General features: G+C 45.8%; 1 protein-coding gene across 1 annotated transcript in view; it reads left to right on the top strand.

Annotated features, from left to right (window-relative positions):
* Window positions 1–20237, top strand: part of pex5l (peroxisomal biogenesis factor 5 like) — an 84220-nt gene that overhangs the window by 13928 nt on the left and 50055 nt on the right. Inside the window, exon 2 of the mRNA XM_033032241.1 lies at window positions 13222–13326. Within this exon, the coding sequence (XP_032888132.1) occupies window positions 13222–13326 (105 nt within the window). The remainder of the gene's footprint in view (window positions 1–13221; window positions 13327–20237) is intronic.

The following is a 20237-nucleotide window of genomic DNA, read 5'->3' as shown; positions in this document are numbered from 1 at the left end:
CATTCAATTAGGTGTCCTTGAGACTCTTGAAAGGCGCCCATAAATAAAATTTATTATTATTATTATTAATCGTGGCTGATCTATCTCTCCCTCCTAACCCCATTCTCATGCCTTCTCCCCATAACCTCTGACACCCGTACTAATCAAGAATCTATCTATCTCTGCCTCAAAAATACACACTGACGGCCTCCACAGCCTTCTGTGGCAAATAATTCAACAGATTCACCACCCTCTGGCTAAAGAGATTCCTCCTCATCTCCTTCCTAAAAGAACGTTCTGAGTAGATCATTTAAACCTTTAATAGATGGGGCATCTTGGTCAGCATGGACAGGTTGGGCCGAAGGGCCTGTTTCCACGCTGTATGATCCTATGACTCTCTAGCCTTTGATATTTTCCTCACTGTGTGGCTGTGAAGCTTCTGTAACAGATTGATAAATTATAAAAATAAAATGTGCCAACTGCTCTAGATCGGTGTGACCAAGCGCAGGCTTGGCGATCGCTTCACCCAACACCTCCGCTCAGTTCGCAATAACCAACCTGATCTTCCGGTGGCTCAGCACTTCAACTCCCTCTCCCATTCCAAATCCGACCTTTCTGTCCTGGGCCTTCTCCATGGCCAGAGTGAGGCCCACCACAAATTGGAGGAGCAGCACCTCATATTTCGCTTGGGTAGTTTACACCCCAGCGGTATGAACATTGACCTCCAATTTCAGGTAGTCCTTACTTTCTCCCTCCTTCCCCTCCCCTTCCCAGCTCTCCCACAGCCCACTGCCTCCGTCTCTTCCTTTCTTCTTCCCGCCCCTCCCCCCACCCTCACATCGGTCTGAAGAAGGGTCTCGACCCGAAACGTCGCCTATTCCTTTGCTCCATAGATGCTGCCTTACTACGGAGTCTCAGTGCTTTAAAACCTAATTACATTTGGTGATAACTTTATAAAGGAGACGCAACGAACTGCAGATTTAGACTTCAAAGATACAGCGCGGAAACAGGCCCTTCGGCCCACCCAGTCTTTGCTAACCTGCGACCCCCGTACACTAGCACCATCCCACACACACTAGGGACAATTTACAATTTTACAGAAGGCAATTAATCTACAAACCTTTGGAGTGTGGGAGGAAACCGAAGCACCCAGAGAAAACCCACATGGTCACGTGGAGAATGGCAAACTCCTTACAGACAGCACCCGTAGTCAGGATCGAACCCGGGTCTCTGGCGCTGTGAGGCAGCAACTCTACCGCTGCGCCACCGTGCCGCCATTCTTCACAGTGTAGGTGGGTGGGTGGGGAAGTGGGAACACTGGGGGATAATAATTGTTTAATGCTCTGTCAAGAGGCGAGCGAATGGAATTCTGTGCTCAAAATAATAAGAAAAAAATAATTCCAAAATGAATTGTAGAGTTGCTGTCCCACAGCGTCCGAGACCCGGGTTCTGACCTCGGCTGCTGTCTGTACGGAGTTTGCACATTCTCCCCGTGACCTGCGTAGGATTTCTCCGGGTGCTCCGGTTTCCTCCCACACTCCAGAGACGTGCAGGTTTGTTGGTTAATTGGCTTTGGTAAAATTGTAAATTATCCCTAGTGTGTGTAGGATAGTGCTGGTGTACAGGGGGGGGGTCGCTGGTCGGCGCGGACTCGGTGGGCTGAAGGGCCTGTTTCCGTGCTGTATCTCTAAACGAAAGTAAACTAAAAAACTTTAGTTAAATTGGAAGCAGAAAGGTTAATTGCATCGAACAAAGAAGTGTGTGAGAAATGTGTAGATATCACAACAGACAATAGGTGCAGGAGGAGGCCATTCGGCCCTTCGAGCCAGCACCGCCATTCAATGTGATCATGGCTGATCATCCCCAATCAGTACCCCGTTCCTGCCTTCTCCCCATATCCCCTGACTCCGCTATCTTTAAGAGCCCTATCTAGCTCTCTCTTGAAAGTATCCAGAGAATTGGCCACCACTGCCTTCTGAACCAGAGAATTCCACAGACTCAATATAGACAATATATCCATCCCTCTGATAAGCAAATATGTATCTAAAAATATTTCATGTGAACAGTTAAAGTTTATAACTTATTGATTCCCTGTGGAGAATATACTGAACGCGAGAGCAATATTTATTGCATCCCCAATGTGAATCTAAACTTAAATCCAGGATACTGTTATCACATTAACAGTCGTACGTCAGTTGCCAAAGATAGTTGTGATGGTGGTTCACCAGATGAGTGACAGACAGCACTGTTCAACTTGAATGAGCTCAGTTAAGTTTATTGTCACGTGTACCGAGGTACAACGAAAAGCTTTTGTCTCATCAGTCTCATCAGTCTGAAGAAGGATTTCGGCCCGAAACGTTGCCTATTTCCTTCGCTCCTTAGATGCTGCCCATAGAACAAGAAACAATACAGTAGATCCAAGGAACTGCTGGTTGATAGTAAACATAGACACAAGGTGCTGGAGTCACTCTGCGGGTCAGGCAGCGCCTCTGGAGGGCAAAGGATGAATGACATTTCGGGTTGGATCACTTCTGCAGCACAACAACAGGCCCTTTGGCCCACAAGGTCCATGCCGAACATGATGCCAAAAGCAAGCCTTATCTGCCTGCACATGTCCCATGGTCCTTCGTTTCCTGCAGCTCCATGGGCTTAATTAAAAGCCTCTTAAACTATCGTATCTGCCTCCACCACCACCCACCGCAGTGCGTTCCAGGAACCCACCACCCCCTGTGTTAAAAAAGCTTCCCCCCCCCCCATCTTCTTTCAACTCATTCCTTCTCCCCACAGACGCTGCCTGTCCCTCTGAGTTACTCCAGCTTTTTGTGTCTATCTTCCTTTAGACTTTGTCCCTCTCACCTTAAAGCTGTGCCCTCTAGTCTTAGACAATCGACAGTAGGTGCAGGAGTAGGCCATTCAGCCCTTTGAGCCAGCACCGACATTCAATGTGATCATGACTGATCATCCACAATCAGTACCCCTTTCCTGCCTTCTCCCCATATTCCCTGACCCAGCTATCTTTAAGAGCTCTATCTATCTCTCTCTCTTGAGAGAACCGGCCTCCACCGCCCTCTGAGGCAGAGAATTCCACAGACTCACAACTCTCTGTGTGAAAAAGTGTTTCCTCGTCTCCGTTCTAAATGGCTTACCCCTTATTCTTAAACTGTGGCCCCTGGTTCTGGACTCCCCCAACATCAGAAACATGTTTCCTGCCTCTAGCGTGTCCAAACCCTTAATAATCTTGCATGTTTCAATAAGATATCCTCTCATCCTTCTAAACTCCAGAGTGTACAAGCCCAGCCGCTCCATTCTCTCAGCATATGTCAGTCCCGCCATCCCGGGAATTAACCTTGTAAACCTACGCTGCACTCCCTCAATAGCAAGAATGTCCTTCCTCAAATTAGGGGACCAAAACTGTCTTGGATATTTCCGTGCTGGGAAACAGACTCTGAATGTCTGCTCCATCTGAACCAAATGTCAGTGTTAATGTCAATTATCTACGATCGATCTGACAACCAGATAATTTAACTCTCATTTCCTTCTGCACGAAATGAAATTAAATAATGTTAATCAACAATTTGTTAGACGGGGCTAAAATTGATTCTTCATCTGTTCGATCTACCCGATCTATAGCAGGACTGTAGTCAGTGCACGTTACTCTGGCTATCGCCAGTAAAATAGAACGTCTTTGTTTATCTTTGCAGTTTAAATATGTATCCACCAATACATTTTCTTTCATTAATTAATTAATTTTGAACCTTTCTTTGACTTTCCAGCTCTATAGTTCTCCATGTTTACATTTGTTTTATTATTTAATTTATCTAATTTTCTAACCGTTGATTGTAGCTTGACATTTATTTACTCTGATTTATTGCTCTGTAATTTTTGTTTCTGGTTGCAACCTGCATCCGTCTGTGCTGCACCTTCCCCCTTTTGATCTTGCTGCATATCTCCGCTGTGCATCATACATGAGCTTTTACAAACTAGCGTGGAAACTAATGTCACAGCTTAAAATAAAATAAAGACACAGAGTGCTGGAGTAACTCAGCGGGTCAGGCAGCATCTCTGGAGAACATGGATAGGTGACGTTTCACAGAGTGCTGGAGTAACGCAGCGGGTCAGGCAGCATCTGTGGTGGGAATGGACAGATAGTTTATTTTAGAATAAGGGGTAAGCCATTTAGGACTGGGATGAGGAAAGACTTTTTCACCCAGTGAGTTGTGAATCTGTGGACTTCTCTGCCAGGGAGGCCAATTCACTGGATGTTTTCAAGAGAGAGTTAGATTTAGCTCTTAGGCCAACGGAATCAAGGGATATGGGGAAAAAGCAATAACTGGGTACTAATTTTAGATGATCAGCATTTGATAATTTTGAATGGCGGTGCTGGCTCTAGGGGCCGAATGGCCTACTCCTGCTCCTATGTTTCTACGGTGTTGCGGCTTGGATCCCTTATTCAGATTGATGGGGTAGGGGAGGAGAAAGCTGGAAAAGAGGTTGGAGTGGTCTGAAGAAGGGTCTTGACCCGAAACGTTGCCTATTTCCTTCGCTCCATAGATGCTGCCTCACCCGCTGCGTTTCTCCAGCATTTTTGTCTACCTGGGGTGGGACAAAGCCTGGCAAGTGATGGCGGGGGGGGGGGGGGGGGGAGACCTTGGAGCGCAGGAGGATGAGGGGTGGTCTTATAGAGGTGTACAAAATCAGAAGAGGAATAGATCGGGTAGATGCACAAGACCCAGGGGACACAGGTTCAAGGTGAGAAGGGAAAGATTCAATAGGAACCTGAGGGGCAACTTTTAAATGTGGATAGCGGTGGGTGTATGGAACGAGCTGCCAGAAGAGGTTGTTGAGGCAGGTACTATAACAACATTTAAAAGACAGTGGAACAAGTACATGGATAGGAAAGGTTTAGAGAGACACTGGCTAATAAGACTAACTGTAGTCTAGGTTAATTGGCTTGGTACAAAATGTAATTGTAAATTGTCCCTAGTGTGTGTAGGATAGTGTGCGGGGTTGGCTGGTCGGCGTGGACTTGGTGGGCTGAAGGTCCTGTTTCCACGCTGTATCTCTAAACTAAACTAAACATAGATAGGGCATTCGGTCAACATAGATGAGTTGGGCTGAAGGGCCTGTTTCTGTGCTGTTTGGCTTCATGGCTGTGTGTGTGTGTGTGTGTGTGTGTGTGTGTGTGTGTGTGTGTGTGTGTGTGTGTGTGTGTGTGTGTGTGTGTGTGTGTGTGTGTGTGTGTGTGTGTGTGTGTGTGTGTGTGTAACTCAGTAAGCTAATGATCATCTTGGCTGGTCTCTGAGTGTGAATCTGCTGTGTGTGGGAGTGAGTCAGTGCTGCAACACCTTGTTTTTCCCACTCCCGCATCTCGGATATACTTCATTCCCAGTTGCCAGTACATCCTCTTCCCTGGCCAAGATAAGCTGGAACAAATAACAACCTGAAAGGGAGGGAGAGATAGATCAGCCATGATTGAATGGTGGAGTAGACTTGATGGGCCGAATGGCCTAATCCTACTCATATTCCTTATGACCTCAGGCCCACCCCCACTCAAGGGTGGCACGGTGGCGCAGCAGATAAAGTTGCTACCTCACAGCGAGAGAGACCCTGACTACAGGTGCTGTCTGTACGGAGTTTGCACGTTGTCCCCATGACCGCATGGGTTTTCTCCATCTATTGTGCCGGTTTGTAGGTTAATTGGATTTGGTTGTAAATTGTCCCAAGTGTGTAAGATAGTGTCAGTGTGTGGGGATCGCTGGTTGGCGCCGACAGGCTAAATCTCCAAAGTCTAAAGACGAAACAGATACCGGGAATAATCCATCGGGAATATCTGGCCTATTGGAGTTTATGATTGTAGCCTGAAGACAGGTCTCGACCCGAAACGTCACCTCGCCATGTTCTCCACAGATGCTGCCTGACCCGCTGAGTTACTCCAGCACTCTGTGAAACATCACCTATACATGTTCTCCAGAGATGCTGCCTGACCTACTGTTACTCCAGCACTGTGTGAAACATCACCTATACATGTTCTCCAGAGATGCTGCCTGACCCGCTGAGTTACTCCAGCACTGTGTGTGTGTGTGTGTGTGTGTGTGTGTGTGTGTGTGTGTGTGTGTGTGTGTGTGTGTGTGTCTATTTTCTAAGTTAGATAATGCAGAATACAAAGTTCTCTGATTGCTGTAAATTTTGATCATAGCTGCTGTTACTCTTTCACTAAGAATATCCTGCCATTGAGCGCATTAAATGGAAATAATTGATTGCTGTGGGATGCTGGCTCTCTGAGATTGTACCCTCCTGAGAAAACCATGCGGAGAAACTGCTCCGAAAATAGATCGCTAATAAAGCTGGTGTATGCAGCTGCGAGCTGGTGATGGTACATTTTTCCTAAGGTGCATTGACAATCTATGCCACCTATTTCCCTCGTTATCTAATTACTCTCCGATTTATTCGTTTTTTGGCCACTAAAGTGCGTCATGGAATATTGTACCAATTTTTTATAATCACATGGGGTCGAGAAGAGTCCGTACTAATCCTTTTATTCAGAGAAGCGCCTTGCAGTAATTTTAACCCTACATCTCAGGCCACTAGTCAAGAGTGTTTTATTGTCATGTGTCCCAGATAGAACAATGAAATCCTTACTTGCTGCAGCACAACAGGATATGTAAACATAATAAATAATATAACAAAAACTCAGGGGAAAAAAACAGTGTAATAATAATAATAGTCTTGTCGTTCAGAGCTTATTTGTTGTTGTGTTTAATAGCCTGGTGGCTGTGGGGAAGTAGCTGTTCCTGAACCTGGACGTTACTGTTTTCAGGTTCCTGTACCTTCTTCCCGCTGGCAGTGGTGAGATGAGTGCGTGGCCAGGATGGTGTGGGTCTTTGATGATGTTGGCTGCCTTTTTGAGGCAGCGACTGCGATAGATCCCTTCGATGGTGGGGAGGCCAGAGCCGGTGATGGACTGGGCAGTATTAATACAATCAAATTTATACAGTATTAATACAATGCACAGAGCGAGTATTAATACAATCAAATTTAGCAGTTACATTCTAGATGATTTATTTCACAAGTTCAATTTAATTTATAATTTAATAGACAATGTATATTTACGTTTACAGTTTGACTTTGTTTGGGAATTAGTTTAGTTTAGAGATACAGCGCAGAAACAGGCCCTTCTGCCCACCGAGTCCGCGCCGACCAGCGATCCCCGCACACTAACACTTTCCTACACACACTAGTGACAATTTACAATTTTTACCAAAGCCAATTAATCTACAAACCTGCACATCTTTGGAGTGCGGGAGGAAACCGGAGCATCCAGAGAAAACCCACGCAGGTCACGGAGAGAACGGGCAAGCTCCGTACAGACAGCATCCGTAGTTGGGATCGAACCCGGGTCTCTGGCGCCGTGAGGCAGCGACTCTACCGTTGCGCCACCGCCCTGCCGCCCCTAATATGGAACCGGTCACGGAATCTTCAAAGAGAAGTTTTAATTAATCGCACACATAATTAATAATTGAGATGCTGGCTGCCGCGGGTTACAAATTCAGGTTATTTACATAGCAGTTAATAATTTCTAATGGATAAATAGTGAGGTAGAAAGTTGGTGATACAGAGAATTGTTATTTGAGATGCAGTCCAATAATTGTTGATGTGAAAATTGGCTGAGCAAATTTAAAATATAATTAATAAATGTATTTTAGTAATTTGCTATTTTGTTTAAGGTCCTGACCCAAAACGTCACCCATCATATTTTTCCAGTGATGCTTCGATAATCACTGCAAAATTTGAAACATTTATCTGTGGAACTAATTATCGACATTCTAAATAAATTACATTTATAACTTTAGGGCATTTAGTATCATGATTATTATTTATGTTTATAGTTACAACTTCTCTTTTCAACTTCCATGTCTAAAAATGGAACTTGAAAGTATTTCATGAGCACAGTTAGCATTTTCACATCAACAACTTTGAATAAGATAGTAAAACAGATTGATTGTAAAAGGGAATTTTGTCCTAAAACCAACAAGAAACATAGAAACATAGAAAATAGGTGCAGGAGTAGGACATTCGGCCCTTCGAGCCTGCACCGCCATTCGAAATGATCATGGCTGATCATCCAGCAAGGAAACATAAGGAAAAGTTAAAGGTAGACAAAAATGCTGGAGAAACTCAGCGGGTGAGGCAGCATCTATGGAGCGAAGGAATAGATGACGTTTCGGGTCGAGACCCTTCTTCAGACTTCTTCGCCCCGAAGAAGGGTCTCGACCCGAAACGTCACCTATTCCTTCGCTCCATAGATGCTGCCTCACCCGCTGAGTTTCTCCAGCACTTTTGTCTACCTGTGATTTTTCCAGCATCTGCAGTTCCTTCTTAAACATAAGGAAGAGTTGTGTTGTTTATTTGGAGTATAGCGTGCAGTTGCCCCATTACCGGAGGGATATGAACGCTTTGGAGAGAATGTAGAAGTGGTTCACCAGAATGTGTGGGAGGGAACTGCAGACGCTGGGTTAGAAGAAGGGTCTCAACCCAAAACGTCACCCACCCCTTATCTCTCCAGAGATGCTGCCTGTCCCGCAGAGTTACTCCAGCATTTTGGGTCTGTCTTTGGTTGACCAGAATGATGCCCAGGTTAGAGGCTATTAGCTGCATGGAGGGGGTGAAGGAATGAGCGTTCACGTCGCGGCCCTGTTTCCACCAATCTTTCCACCACCACGCACAAGAAGCGACAAGACAGACGCCATTGTGCGCAGATGCCGAGACGTGGGTTCAGCTCTGGCTGAACAACTTCTAATCTTGTGCGTGGACTCAACAAGAAGGAGAACTTACAGGGAGAGATTGGATTATTTTCTGTGGGAGGATAGAGGTTGCAGGCAGACCTGGTAGAAGTATATAAAGAGGCACAGATAGGGTAGACGGTCAGAACCTTTTTCCCAGGATGGAAAGGCAAATACTGGAGGACACAACTTTATAGCCCTGTCCCACGGTACGAGTTCATTCCAAGAGCTCTCCCGAGTTAAAAAAAAATCAAACTCGTGGTAAGCACGGAGAATGAACGTAGCGGGTACGTCAGAGCTCGGGGACGTCTCTGAGTAGCTCGTAACGCTTACGGCAGGTACTCAGGAAGACTCGCTAACAGCAGGTAAGCTCGGGAAGACTCGTGAAGATTTTTCAACCGTTACCGTAAATCTCTGAGTTCGAATCAGGGCAAACACGGGAGAACTCTTGGAATGAACTTGTACAGTGGGACAGGGCTATTAAGGTGAGAGGGTCAAAGTTTAAAGGAGATGCACAAAGCTAATTTCTTTTTTTACACAGAGGGTGGCGGGTGCCTGGAACAGGTTGCCGGGGTGGTGGTTGAAGCAGATACGTTAGTGGCTCTGACAGTGTGGTTTAGTTTAGTTTATTGTCACATGGGCTGAGGTTCAGTGAAAAGGTTTTTTGTGAAAAAGACTTTTGGATCGGCATATGGATATGCAGGGAATGGAGGGATGAGGATAAGGTGGATAAGTGATGGTCTTGCATCATGTTCGGCATAGACATAGTAGCAGTGGCTCAGTGGTAGAGTTGCTGCCTTACAGTGAATGCAGCGCCGGAGACCAGGGTTCGATCCCGACTACCGGTGCTGTCTGTACGGAGTTTGTGCGTGGGTTTTCTCCGAGATCTTCGGTTTCCTCCCACACTCCAAAGACGTACAGGGTTGTAGGTTAATTGGCTTGGTGTAAATATAAAAATTGTCCCTCGTGGGTGTAGGGTGGTGTTGATATGCGGGGATCGCCGGTCTGCGCAGACCCGGTGGGCCAAAAGGCCTGTTTCCACGCTGTATCTCTAAAACTAAAACTAAAAAACTAAAGGGCCCGTTCTTGCGCTGCACTGTTCTATGTCACAGTTTGTAGAAGAGTCCCCACCCAAAACTTCACCTATCCATGTATTCCAGAGATGCTGCCTGACTTGCTGAGTTACTCCAGCACTTTGTGTCACTTTGTGTTAGTGCCTTGTTGCTACTATGTTGACTGTGTATTGTATGAAGTCACCACTGCTTCACCGTGATAGCCCTGTCCCACGGTACAAGTTCATTCCAAGAGCTCTCCCGTGGTAAGTACGGAGAATGAACGTAGCGGGTGCGTCGGAGCTTGGGGACGTCTCTTAGCGCTAACGCCAGGTACTCGGGAAGACTCACTAACGGCAGGTAAGCACGGGAAGACTCGTGAAGATTCTTCAACATGTCTACGAGAGCCCCGAGTACCGACGAGTGGCCATTACCGTAAATCGCCCAGTTCGAATCAAGCCAAACTCGGGAGAACTCTTGGAATGAACTCGTACCATGGGACAGGGGTTTAAGGCATGACTCTGTCTGTAGCGCTCCATCAATTCATTACGTTCTCCCCGTGACCTGCGTGGGTTTTCTCCAAGAACTTCCGTTTCCTCCCACACTCCACAGACGCACAGGTTTGTAGGTTCATTGGCTTGGTATAATTGTTTAAGTTGTCCCTCGTGTAGGATAGTATTAATGTGCGGGGACCGCTGGTCGGCGCGGACCCGGTGGGCCGAAGGGTCTACTTCCGTGCTGTATCTCTAAACTAAACTAAACTAAACTCTGGTCAATGGTAGACACAAAATGTTGGAGAAGGGTCTCGACCCGAAACGTCGCCTATTTCCTTCGCTCCATAGATGCTGCCTCACCCGCTGAGTTTCTCCAGCATTTTTGTCAACCCACAAGATGCTGGAGTAACTCAGCGGGACAGGTAGCGTTTCTGGAAACAAGGAATACTCCAGCATTTTGTGTCTACCTTCGATTTAACCCAGCGTCTGCAGTTCTTTCCTAATTCAGTTTAACAGTAGATTAGCATTGTTGAGATTACCTCACACCTGAATTATTTGTTCAACCCAGTAATTTTATCCAAAATTCTTCTTCTAGTGCTGTGAGGATTATACTATATAACTAATATTGAAACAAATGTACACTTTTATTTTCACATTTGTCCCTATATTCCTTCACTTTTATTTTAAAAGTGAATTACATTAGTTGCACATTTGTCTCTTTTAATTGTATAATATCTAACACATTGTTTTATATTTATAGAGTGTATAATATTTAACACTTTAAGATTTATATTTAAAGAGGGTCTCTTAAAAAAAAAAGAATTATCATATACTATAATACATTATCACAATTCAGTATTAATGACATATTTTAATATGATTCTTTAATTAGTGCATGAGAAGTTATTTGATCTAACAGGCAATGAGATAATTTAGCCCAAAAATATAGTCAGTCTGAAGAAGGGTCCCGACCCAAAACCTCACCTATCCGTGTTCTCCACAGATGCTGCCTGACCCGCTGAGTTACTCCAGCACTCTCTGATTATCACAAATATAGTCAGCTAGGCTATATTCCATGCTGAAATGTCAGTGATTCTTTTGACTATTTTGCTCCAGTAATTGAAGATCTCTAGAAGATCTTCAATCGCTATTGAATAAAGGATAGTATAAACCTGATGACGATATTAATGAAGATCTTCCCGATTCAGGGACAGTTTCTTCCCAGCTGTTATCAGGCAACTGAATCATCCTACCACAACCAGAGCGCAGTCCTGAACTGCTATCCACCTCACTGGTGACTCTCGAGCTATCCTTGATCAGACTTTGCTGGCTTTACCCTGCACCAAACGTTATTCCCTTATCCTGCATCTGTACACTGTAAATGGCTCGATTGTAATCACGCATTGTCTTTCCGCTGACTGGCTAGCGCGCAACAAAAGCTTTTCACTGTACCTCGCTACACGTGACAATAAACTAATCTGTCCTGAAGATCTGTTGATTTTCGACTCACGTTGAACATTTGCTTTTTGAACGATGATATGTAACGTCGTCTTTTATCTGGACCTGGAGTCTGAAATAAAGTTCAATAATAATAAGAATGATAATGATACAATATCATTTCAAATTTATGCCACCATGCTCATCCATCGGATGAAATAAGCTATGTATACCAGATCTTTAAATGAGTAAGTCCCATTGTATAATGTAATTCTTGTGAGCCCTTGAGCAAGATGGATATTGAAAATCCAGAGTAGAATTCTATTAGTGTCTGTATTTGATAAATGTGGTTTCATAAAATAGTAACTTCATTTCAAGTATAATGTGGAGGATAAAACAAATCTAATTGCCAGATTTAATACTTCCCATAATATTTAATGTTCATAAATCATAGGAGCCGAAGTAGGCCATTCGGCCCATCCAGTCTACTCCGCCATTCAATCATGGCTGATCTATCTCTCCCCTCTCAACCCAATTCTCCTCCACATTCCCCCGCACTAATCAAGAACCTGTCAACCTCTGCCTTAAAACTATCCACTGACTTGGCCTCCACAGCCGTCTGTGGCAAAGAATTCCACAGATTCACCACCCTCTGACTAAAGAACTTCCTCCTCAGATTTTTAAGAAAGAACTGCAGATGCTGGAAAAATGGAAGGTAGGACAAAAATGCTGGAGAAACTCAGCGGGTGAGGCAGCATCTGAAGGGTCTCAACCCGAAACGTCGCCTATTCCTTCTCTCCATAGATGCTGCCTCACCCGCTGAGTTTCTCCAGCATTTTTGGCTACCTCCTCCTCGTCTTTGGAGTGTGGGAGGAAACTGGGGCAAACCAGGAGAAAACCCGCGCAGGTCACGGGGAGAAGGTGCAAACTCCGTGCAGACAAGCACCCGTGGTCAGGATCGAACCCGGGTCTCTGGCGCAGCGAGGTAGCAACTCTACCGTTGGGCCAATGAACTCTTTCAAACCATGTTGAAGGTGGAATGTTTGTGTACCGGTCAAATTTTGCCTTAAAAATACCCAAGGACTTGACTTTCTTTACAATTTGTGTGCCATGAAGGTTGAAGCCATGGTGCAATATTTTTTTTTCTGGCTTCAAGTCAAAGTGAATGCTTTTTGATTCTGGATCATCCGTGGACATCTGATCTGTGGTTAAAACCAGCGTTGAGGAGACGTCTCCATTGGCCCCCCCCCCCCCTTCATGCCTTGGTTACACACGCTTTCTCTTTCTTTTTTTTGTTGCCAATTTGATCTTTTCTTTTTCTTGCGTCGTGAAAAATATTGCTAAACGCGCGACGAGAGAAAAGAACAAAAAGCGCGTTGAAAAGAGAAAAAAAAAATGGTGTTTAAACAAAAAAAAAAATTTGAACGGTAAAAGCTTGAAGCCTTTTGACACGAGACATTGTTGATTTCACTGTTGTAGGGCAAAGTCGCTAGGGGTGCAGATAAGGGTGTTACCATGGTGATGAAGGAGATACCGAGAGAGGAATATGGTGAAGGCCAAACCCTCCTGACTGTGACCGCACAGGTGGGAAGTTTCATGTCACCGTGACTTTGCCATGAGCTCATTCAGTCTTCTAGCTGAATGTCTAAGGACAGAGTTACAATTATTTTAAAAAACAGTAAGGTTAAAGACTCGTCTTGAAATATGTTTTAACACTGGCTGTAAATATCCAATTAGTGTTTGCCTAAATGTGCCATTATTGACATCCATCCACATGCTTTGTTGGTTCTTTACTTTAGACTGCAGAGATACAGCATAGAAACAGGCCCTTCGCCCCACCGAGCCCGCGCCGACCAGCGATTACCCCCCCAATACACCTGCACTCCCTTACATACACTAGGGGCGATTTACAATTATTTTTTTAATCGAAAACACCGAAGGAACCCGTACGTCTTTGGAGTGTGGGAGGAAACCGGAGCGCCCGGAGAAAACCCATGCAGGTCACAGGGGGAGAACGTGCAAACTCCATGCAGTCAGCACCTCTAGTCAAGATCGAACCCGGGTCACCGGCACTGTAAGGCAGCAACTCTATCGCTGCGCCCTCAGCGTGCCGCCCCACGATTCCTTGGTGGAATGTTTCAGGGATATGTCCAAGCATAGCCTTCTTAAATGTTCTTTTCGCAAAATGATTTAGAGATAAACATCGCCTTGGTACGCCACCTGGATTAAAATGAACTCTGGGTATCAGTTCATAAATCTTTAGCGATTACAAGGCTAAATCCAGTTGTGCCACAGGAAGTTTAATTTCAGTAGAGTTACTCGAAGTTCAACTCCGTTAAAATAACATGCATCATATCACTTTTAACCCCCTAAGAATACACGACTGTTTTTTATTAAAAAAAGTAACTCTGCAAACTAAAACATAATCCAATTTTAAGGCCATCCAGCAATTGTTCAGCTTAACCGGGCCACACCAGAATCCTTTATTTATTTTTTCAAATTATGGATTTTTAAATCTTTCTTTTCACATTTACATTCGTGACACTTCATGTTAGTGATATGTCCTGTATGCAAAATGATCTTTGTTTAGATTTGTTGCACATGTTACTAACCTTGCATCTATCTATGTGTTAACCAGTGTGAACTAAATGTGAAACTTTATAATGGATCAAAATATTTTGTGGTACATTAATGTAAAATGATTTTCTTGTTGCTATTTGCAGAGCAACTGTGTTAAATATTTAAGCATATTTAATGTAACGCTCTTTCAGTGGGGGGCAAAGATACTGGTATCTTTGGTGGGGGGTGTGGGGGTCAGTTTATTTCATTTGAGAAGAGTGTCACTAAATGCTATTTGACTCTGACCTACATGACAATAATTGCAAGTCAGGTGTTGGAAACTTGTATCACTGCAGTGTGGCCTGTGGCATCCTCACTAGGGGTTGAGTACGAGGATGCAGTTACAGCCCCACCATCTTGTTATTTGCTTCCCATGTGTCAGCGTGGGCTGCAGTGCCCACCATCCCAGGTTTAGTTTCGTTTAGAGATACAGCGCAGAAACAGGCCGTTCGGCCCACCGAATCCGCCCCGACCAGCGATCCCCGCACACTAACACGACCCTACTCACACACACACACACACTTGGGACAATTTTACATTTGACACCATGCCAATTGGTCGGCAAACCTGCATGCCTTTGGAGTGTGGGAGGAAACCGAAGATCTCGGAGAAAACTCACGGGGAGAATGTACAAACTCCGTACAGACAGCACCCGTGGTCAGGATTGAACCCGGTTCTCTGGTGCTGTGAGGCAGCAACTCTACCGCTGCGCCACTGTGACGCCCATAACGTGATCAACATATCTGTAAACATGCAAAACAACCTCCTTCACATTGACTCCATCTACACCTCACGCTGCCTCGACAAGGCCAGCAGCAGAATCAAGGACCAGTCTCACCCCGGCCACTCCCTCTTCTCCCCTCTCCCATCGGGCAAAAGGTACAGAAGTGTGAAAACGCACACCTCCAGATTCAGGGACAGTTTCTTCCCAGCTGTTATCAGGCAATTGAACCATCCCACCACAACCAGAGAGCAGTCCTGACCTCCCATCTACCACATTGGAGACCCTCGGACTATCTTTAATCGGACTTTACTGGACTTTATCTTGCACTAAACGTTATTCCCTTTATCCAGTATCTGTACAGTGTGGACGGCTTGATTGTAATCATGTATTGTCTTTCCGCTGACTGCACGCAACAAAATGTTTTTCACTGTGCCTCGGTACACGTGGGCAATAAACTAAACTAAACTAAAATTTAGCAATCAATCTGGAGTGACATATCAGTCGGGAGCCAGAGATTAGACTGGTCTCTATACTTCACAGATCACCAGCACTAGATGAGGTGGAAGTGTGGGTCAGGACAGGACTGAGACTTCGTTTAGTTTAGAGATACAGCGCAGAAACAGGCCCTTCGGCCCACCGAGTCCGTGCCGACCAGTGATCCCCACATGCTAGCACTATCGTACACACCAGGGACAATTTACTATTTTTACTGGAGCCAAATCAACCTACAAACCTGCACATCTTTGGAGTGCGGGAGGAAACCAGAGCACCCGGAGAAAGCCCACGCAGGTCACGGGGAGAAACTCTGTGCAGACAGCACCCGTAGTCAGGATCGAACCCAGGTCTCTGGTGCTGTGAGCCAGCAACTCTACCGCTGTGCCATTGTGCCGCCGCTGAGTCTACCAAGCCAGGCGAGAATGAAATGTTTCTACATTTTGTCAGTTCTACTGTAAAATCTCCTCAGAGTACGCCAACTTTGAAGTTCTCCTCGCTCCGATCAGAGTTCTGTGAGGCCCTCTCTCACTGCTCCCCCTCTTTGGTTCCATCCTTACCTGCCGCCTTCTGTCCTGACTCTCCCCTTCAACAGTATTCTTCTACCCCTCCCCCTGCAACCCGACCCAAAACGTCACCTATCCATGTTCTCCAAAGATGCTGCCTGACCCGCTGAGTTACTCCAGCACTCTGTGAAACGTCACCTATCCATGTTCTCCAAAGATGCTGCCTGACCCGCTGAGTTACTCCAGCACTCTGTGAAACGTCACCTATCCATGTTCTCCAAAGATGCTGCCTGACCCGCTGAGTTACTCCAGCACTCTGTGTTTTTTATGAATTGCTTGCTGTTGTGGCATCTGACACAAGGAGCATTTTGAGATTGCAAGGGGTCCCGTCTCTCTCTCCAACGCTAAGACTTGGTCATTCCTTGCTCCTTTTTCCTTTACAGGGATGCAGCATGAATCCAGGCCCTTCGGCCCATCAACCAACTACAGACCAACGTCATCCATTTATGCTAATCTTACCCTAATATAATCCAAGTTTATTCTCTCCATATTGACATCAAAGACCCCGATATTCTAGCCTCTCACCTACACACTGGGGGCCAATTTACAGAGGGCCTATTAACCTACAAACCCGCACGTCTTTGGGATGTGAGAGGAAACCCATGCGGTCACAGGGAGAACGTGCAACCTCCACACAGACAGCACCCGAGGTCAGGATTGAACCTGGGCCTCTGGTGCTGTGAGGCAGCAACTCTACCAGCTGTGCCACCATGCAGCCCATCACAAAAAGCAAATAAATGCTTTAAAAAAAAAACAAACCATTCATAACCTTCATTCCCATTTATGACTCGATTGAGTCTGAAGAAGGGTCCTGACCCAAAACGTCACCTGTCCATTCCCTCCCCAGATGCTGCCTGACCCGCAGTGTTCCTCCAGCACTTTGTGTTTTGTTCAAGATTCCAGCATCTGCAGTTCCTCCTCTCTCCATTAATAGACAATGGTGCAGGAGTAGGCCATTCAGTCCTTTGAGCCAGCACTGCCATTCAATGTGATCATGGCTGATCATCCACAATCAGTACCCCGTTCCTGCCTTCTCCCCATATCCCCTGACTCCGCTATCTTTAAGAGCCCTATCCAACTCTCTCTTGAAAGTATCCAGAGCACCGGCCTCCACCGCCCTCTGAGGGAGAGAATCCACAGACTCACAACTCTCTGTGTGAAAAAGTGTTTCCTCATCTCCGTTCTAAATGGCTTACCTCTTATTCTTGAACTGTGGCCCCAGGTTAAACATATGGAATATAGCTAAATTGATTAAAACTCATTCTGAATCAGACTGGAGCTCTGTACACATGGCAGATTCGCCTTTTTGTTTAAATATATTATCTGCTTTTATCCCAAAAAATTAGATGAATTATAAACTGTGACAATGCGAGCTGGTTTGAGAATTCAAACTGATGACGGAGAAAAACTTCAACAACTTAAGGGCCTGTCCCAGTTGGGCGTCATCAACGCAACATCATTTACGCATCACGACGCACGACGCGCCCGTAGTGACGCGCACATGATGTGTGCATGGCGTACATTACGCACACATGGTGCGTGGTGACGTAGGCAGTGACGTGCGGTCTCGCGCGGCGCCCCAGGATTTTTGGGATGTACAAAATCTTCGCGCGCCAACTGCGTGACGCGCAAATGACGCCCAAGTGGGACAGACCCTTGAAATTTTTTTAAAAACCAACACATTTACTAATTCCCCACTAAATCCAGGAGTCTCACACCCATGAGAGTTTGAACCTTCTCCCCGTGACCGAGTGGGTTTCCTCCAGGTGCCCCGGTTTCCTCCCACATCCCAAAGACATGCGAGTCTGTAGGTTAATTGCCTCTAGTGTGTAGAAAGTGGGATAACATAGAACCAGTGTGAACGGGTGATCGCTGGTCGGCATGGACTCGTGGGCTGATGGGCCTGTTTCCACGCTGTATCTCTAAACTAAACTAAACAATTATGCTCACTTAGAAGAACAAATAAATGATGAGGACTGTAAATAATGTAGCCTACGAGGGCTCGATCAGCAGCTGTTGGAACACTTAGAGATAAGGGCAGCTTATTTTCCCTTGTCAGAGACAACCAACGCATTTGGTGCAATGAATAACCTCCCTGCATCAGGGAGGATAGATAATTATAAAATAGAGTTGAGTGGTGTTTGTAGATGAGGGGAGATGTGCGGGGGGACTTGTATCAGGCATTTATTAATTATACGTGCATGTTGTTGGCCAACTCAGAGAACTACATGTGCAGGAAGGAACTGCAGACGCTGCTTTGAATCGAAGATCGACACAAAATGCTGGAGTAACTCAGCGGGTTACGGCGATCGTTTCGCTGAACACCTCGCTCAGTCAGACTAAACCGACCTTATCTCCCGGTTTAACTCCCCCTCCCATTCCCACACTGACCTTTCTGTCCTGGGCCTCCTCCATTGTCAGAGTGAGGCCCAGCGCACATTGGAGGAACAGCACCTCATAATTCGCTTGGGCAGTATACATTACCCCAGCGGTGTGAACATTGACTTCTCTAACTTTAAGTAACCCCTGCTTTCCCTCTCTCTCCATCCCCTCCCCCTTCCCAGTTCTCCGACCTGTCAGACAGTCCTCGTTTACATTTTTTCTCAGTTTGCTTTGGTGTCACCTTCACCCAACTAACAATGATCGATTCTACATGTTCCTTGATCTCCATCCCCTTAGGCTTGTTTTCACACCTTTCACTTCCTTATCTATGTTTCTCCCTCTCCCCAGACATCAGTCTGAAGAACAGTCTCGACCCGAAACATCACCAACTCCTTCTCTCCAGAGATGCTGCCTGACCCGCTGAGTTACTCCAGCTTTTTGAGTCTGTCTAGGGTTTTGTTTTAGTTTATGTGACATGGAATCAGGCCCTTCTACCCACCGAGCCCACGCCGTCCAGCGATCACCGAGCCCACACCTGTCACACTAGTTCTATGTTATCCCACTTTCTCATCCACTCCCTGCACACTGGGGGGCATTTTACAGAGGGTCGATTAACCGACAAACCCGCACGTCTTTGGGATGTGGAAGGAAACCGGAGCACCCGGAAAAAACCCACATGGTCACAGGGAGAGCATGCAAACTCCACACAGACAGCACCCGAGGTCAGGATCGAACCTAGAACTCTGGCGCTGTGAGGCAGCGGCTCTACCCGCTACACCACTGTGCCGCCACTTATAAAACGTCACATATCCATGTTCTCCAGAGGTGCTGCCTGACCCGCGCTGAGTTAGTTTACTTCTCTAATTTCAGGTAGTCCTTGCTTTCTCCCGCCTTGCCCTCCCCCTTCCCAGCTCACCCACAAGCCTACTGTCTCTGCCTCTTCCTTTCTTTTTCCCGCCCCCCCCACCCGACATCAGTCTGAAGAACGGTCTCGACCCGAAACGTCACCTATTCCTTCTCTCCACAGATGCTGCCTCACCCGCTGAGTTACTCCAGCATTTTTGTCTACCTTCGATTTTTCCAGCATGTGCAGTTCTTTCTTAAATGCGGAGTTAATCCAGCACATTGTGTCATTTTCAAAGTCAGTCAATTTTATTCATCACAATTTTATTTGGTCTCGTGTCGATATTGGGATATCTCCTAAACAAAAATAATTGGAAGTGTGTAGAATAACAGCCATACCTTGTCTTAGTTCATTGGTTTCTGCTGCATTTTAACTCCGTTTCACAGTCCCCACCACAAGGAAGTTTGGTTCATTAGACATCCGATTTCTGACATCCACCACCCATCCAAGTCTCTGATATCCATCGCCCATTCATACCTCAAACTCACCTGATTTCTCCGCCACCATTTCCTAGTAATCATGAATGTATAGCTGATCAATTTTTGCAATGGTGGTTACATATACTGTACATCACAGAGAGAGTCACTCAGCGTGGAATCAGGCCCTTCGGCCGAACTTGCCCACACCAACCAAGATGCACTATCTACACTAGTCCCCCCTGACAGCATTTGGCTCATATCCCTCGAAACCTATTCTATCCATGTACTGTACCTGTCCAAATGTCTTTTAAATGTTGTGACAGTACCTACCTCAACGACCTCCTCTGGCAGCTCATTCCATACACACACTGTGTACAAAAAAATATTTG

This window comes from Amblyraja radiata, chromosome 13 (genome assembly GCF_010909765.2).
Source record: "Amblyraja radiata isolate CabotCenter1 chromosome 13, sAmbRad1.1.pri, whole genome shotgun sequence".
Classification (NCBI taxonomy): Eukaryota; Metazoa; Chordata; class Chondrichthyes; order Rajiformes; family Rajidae; genus Amblyraja; species Amblyraja radiata.
This window is presented reverse-complemented; position numbering and strand designations above follow the sequence as displayed.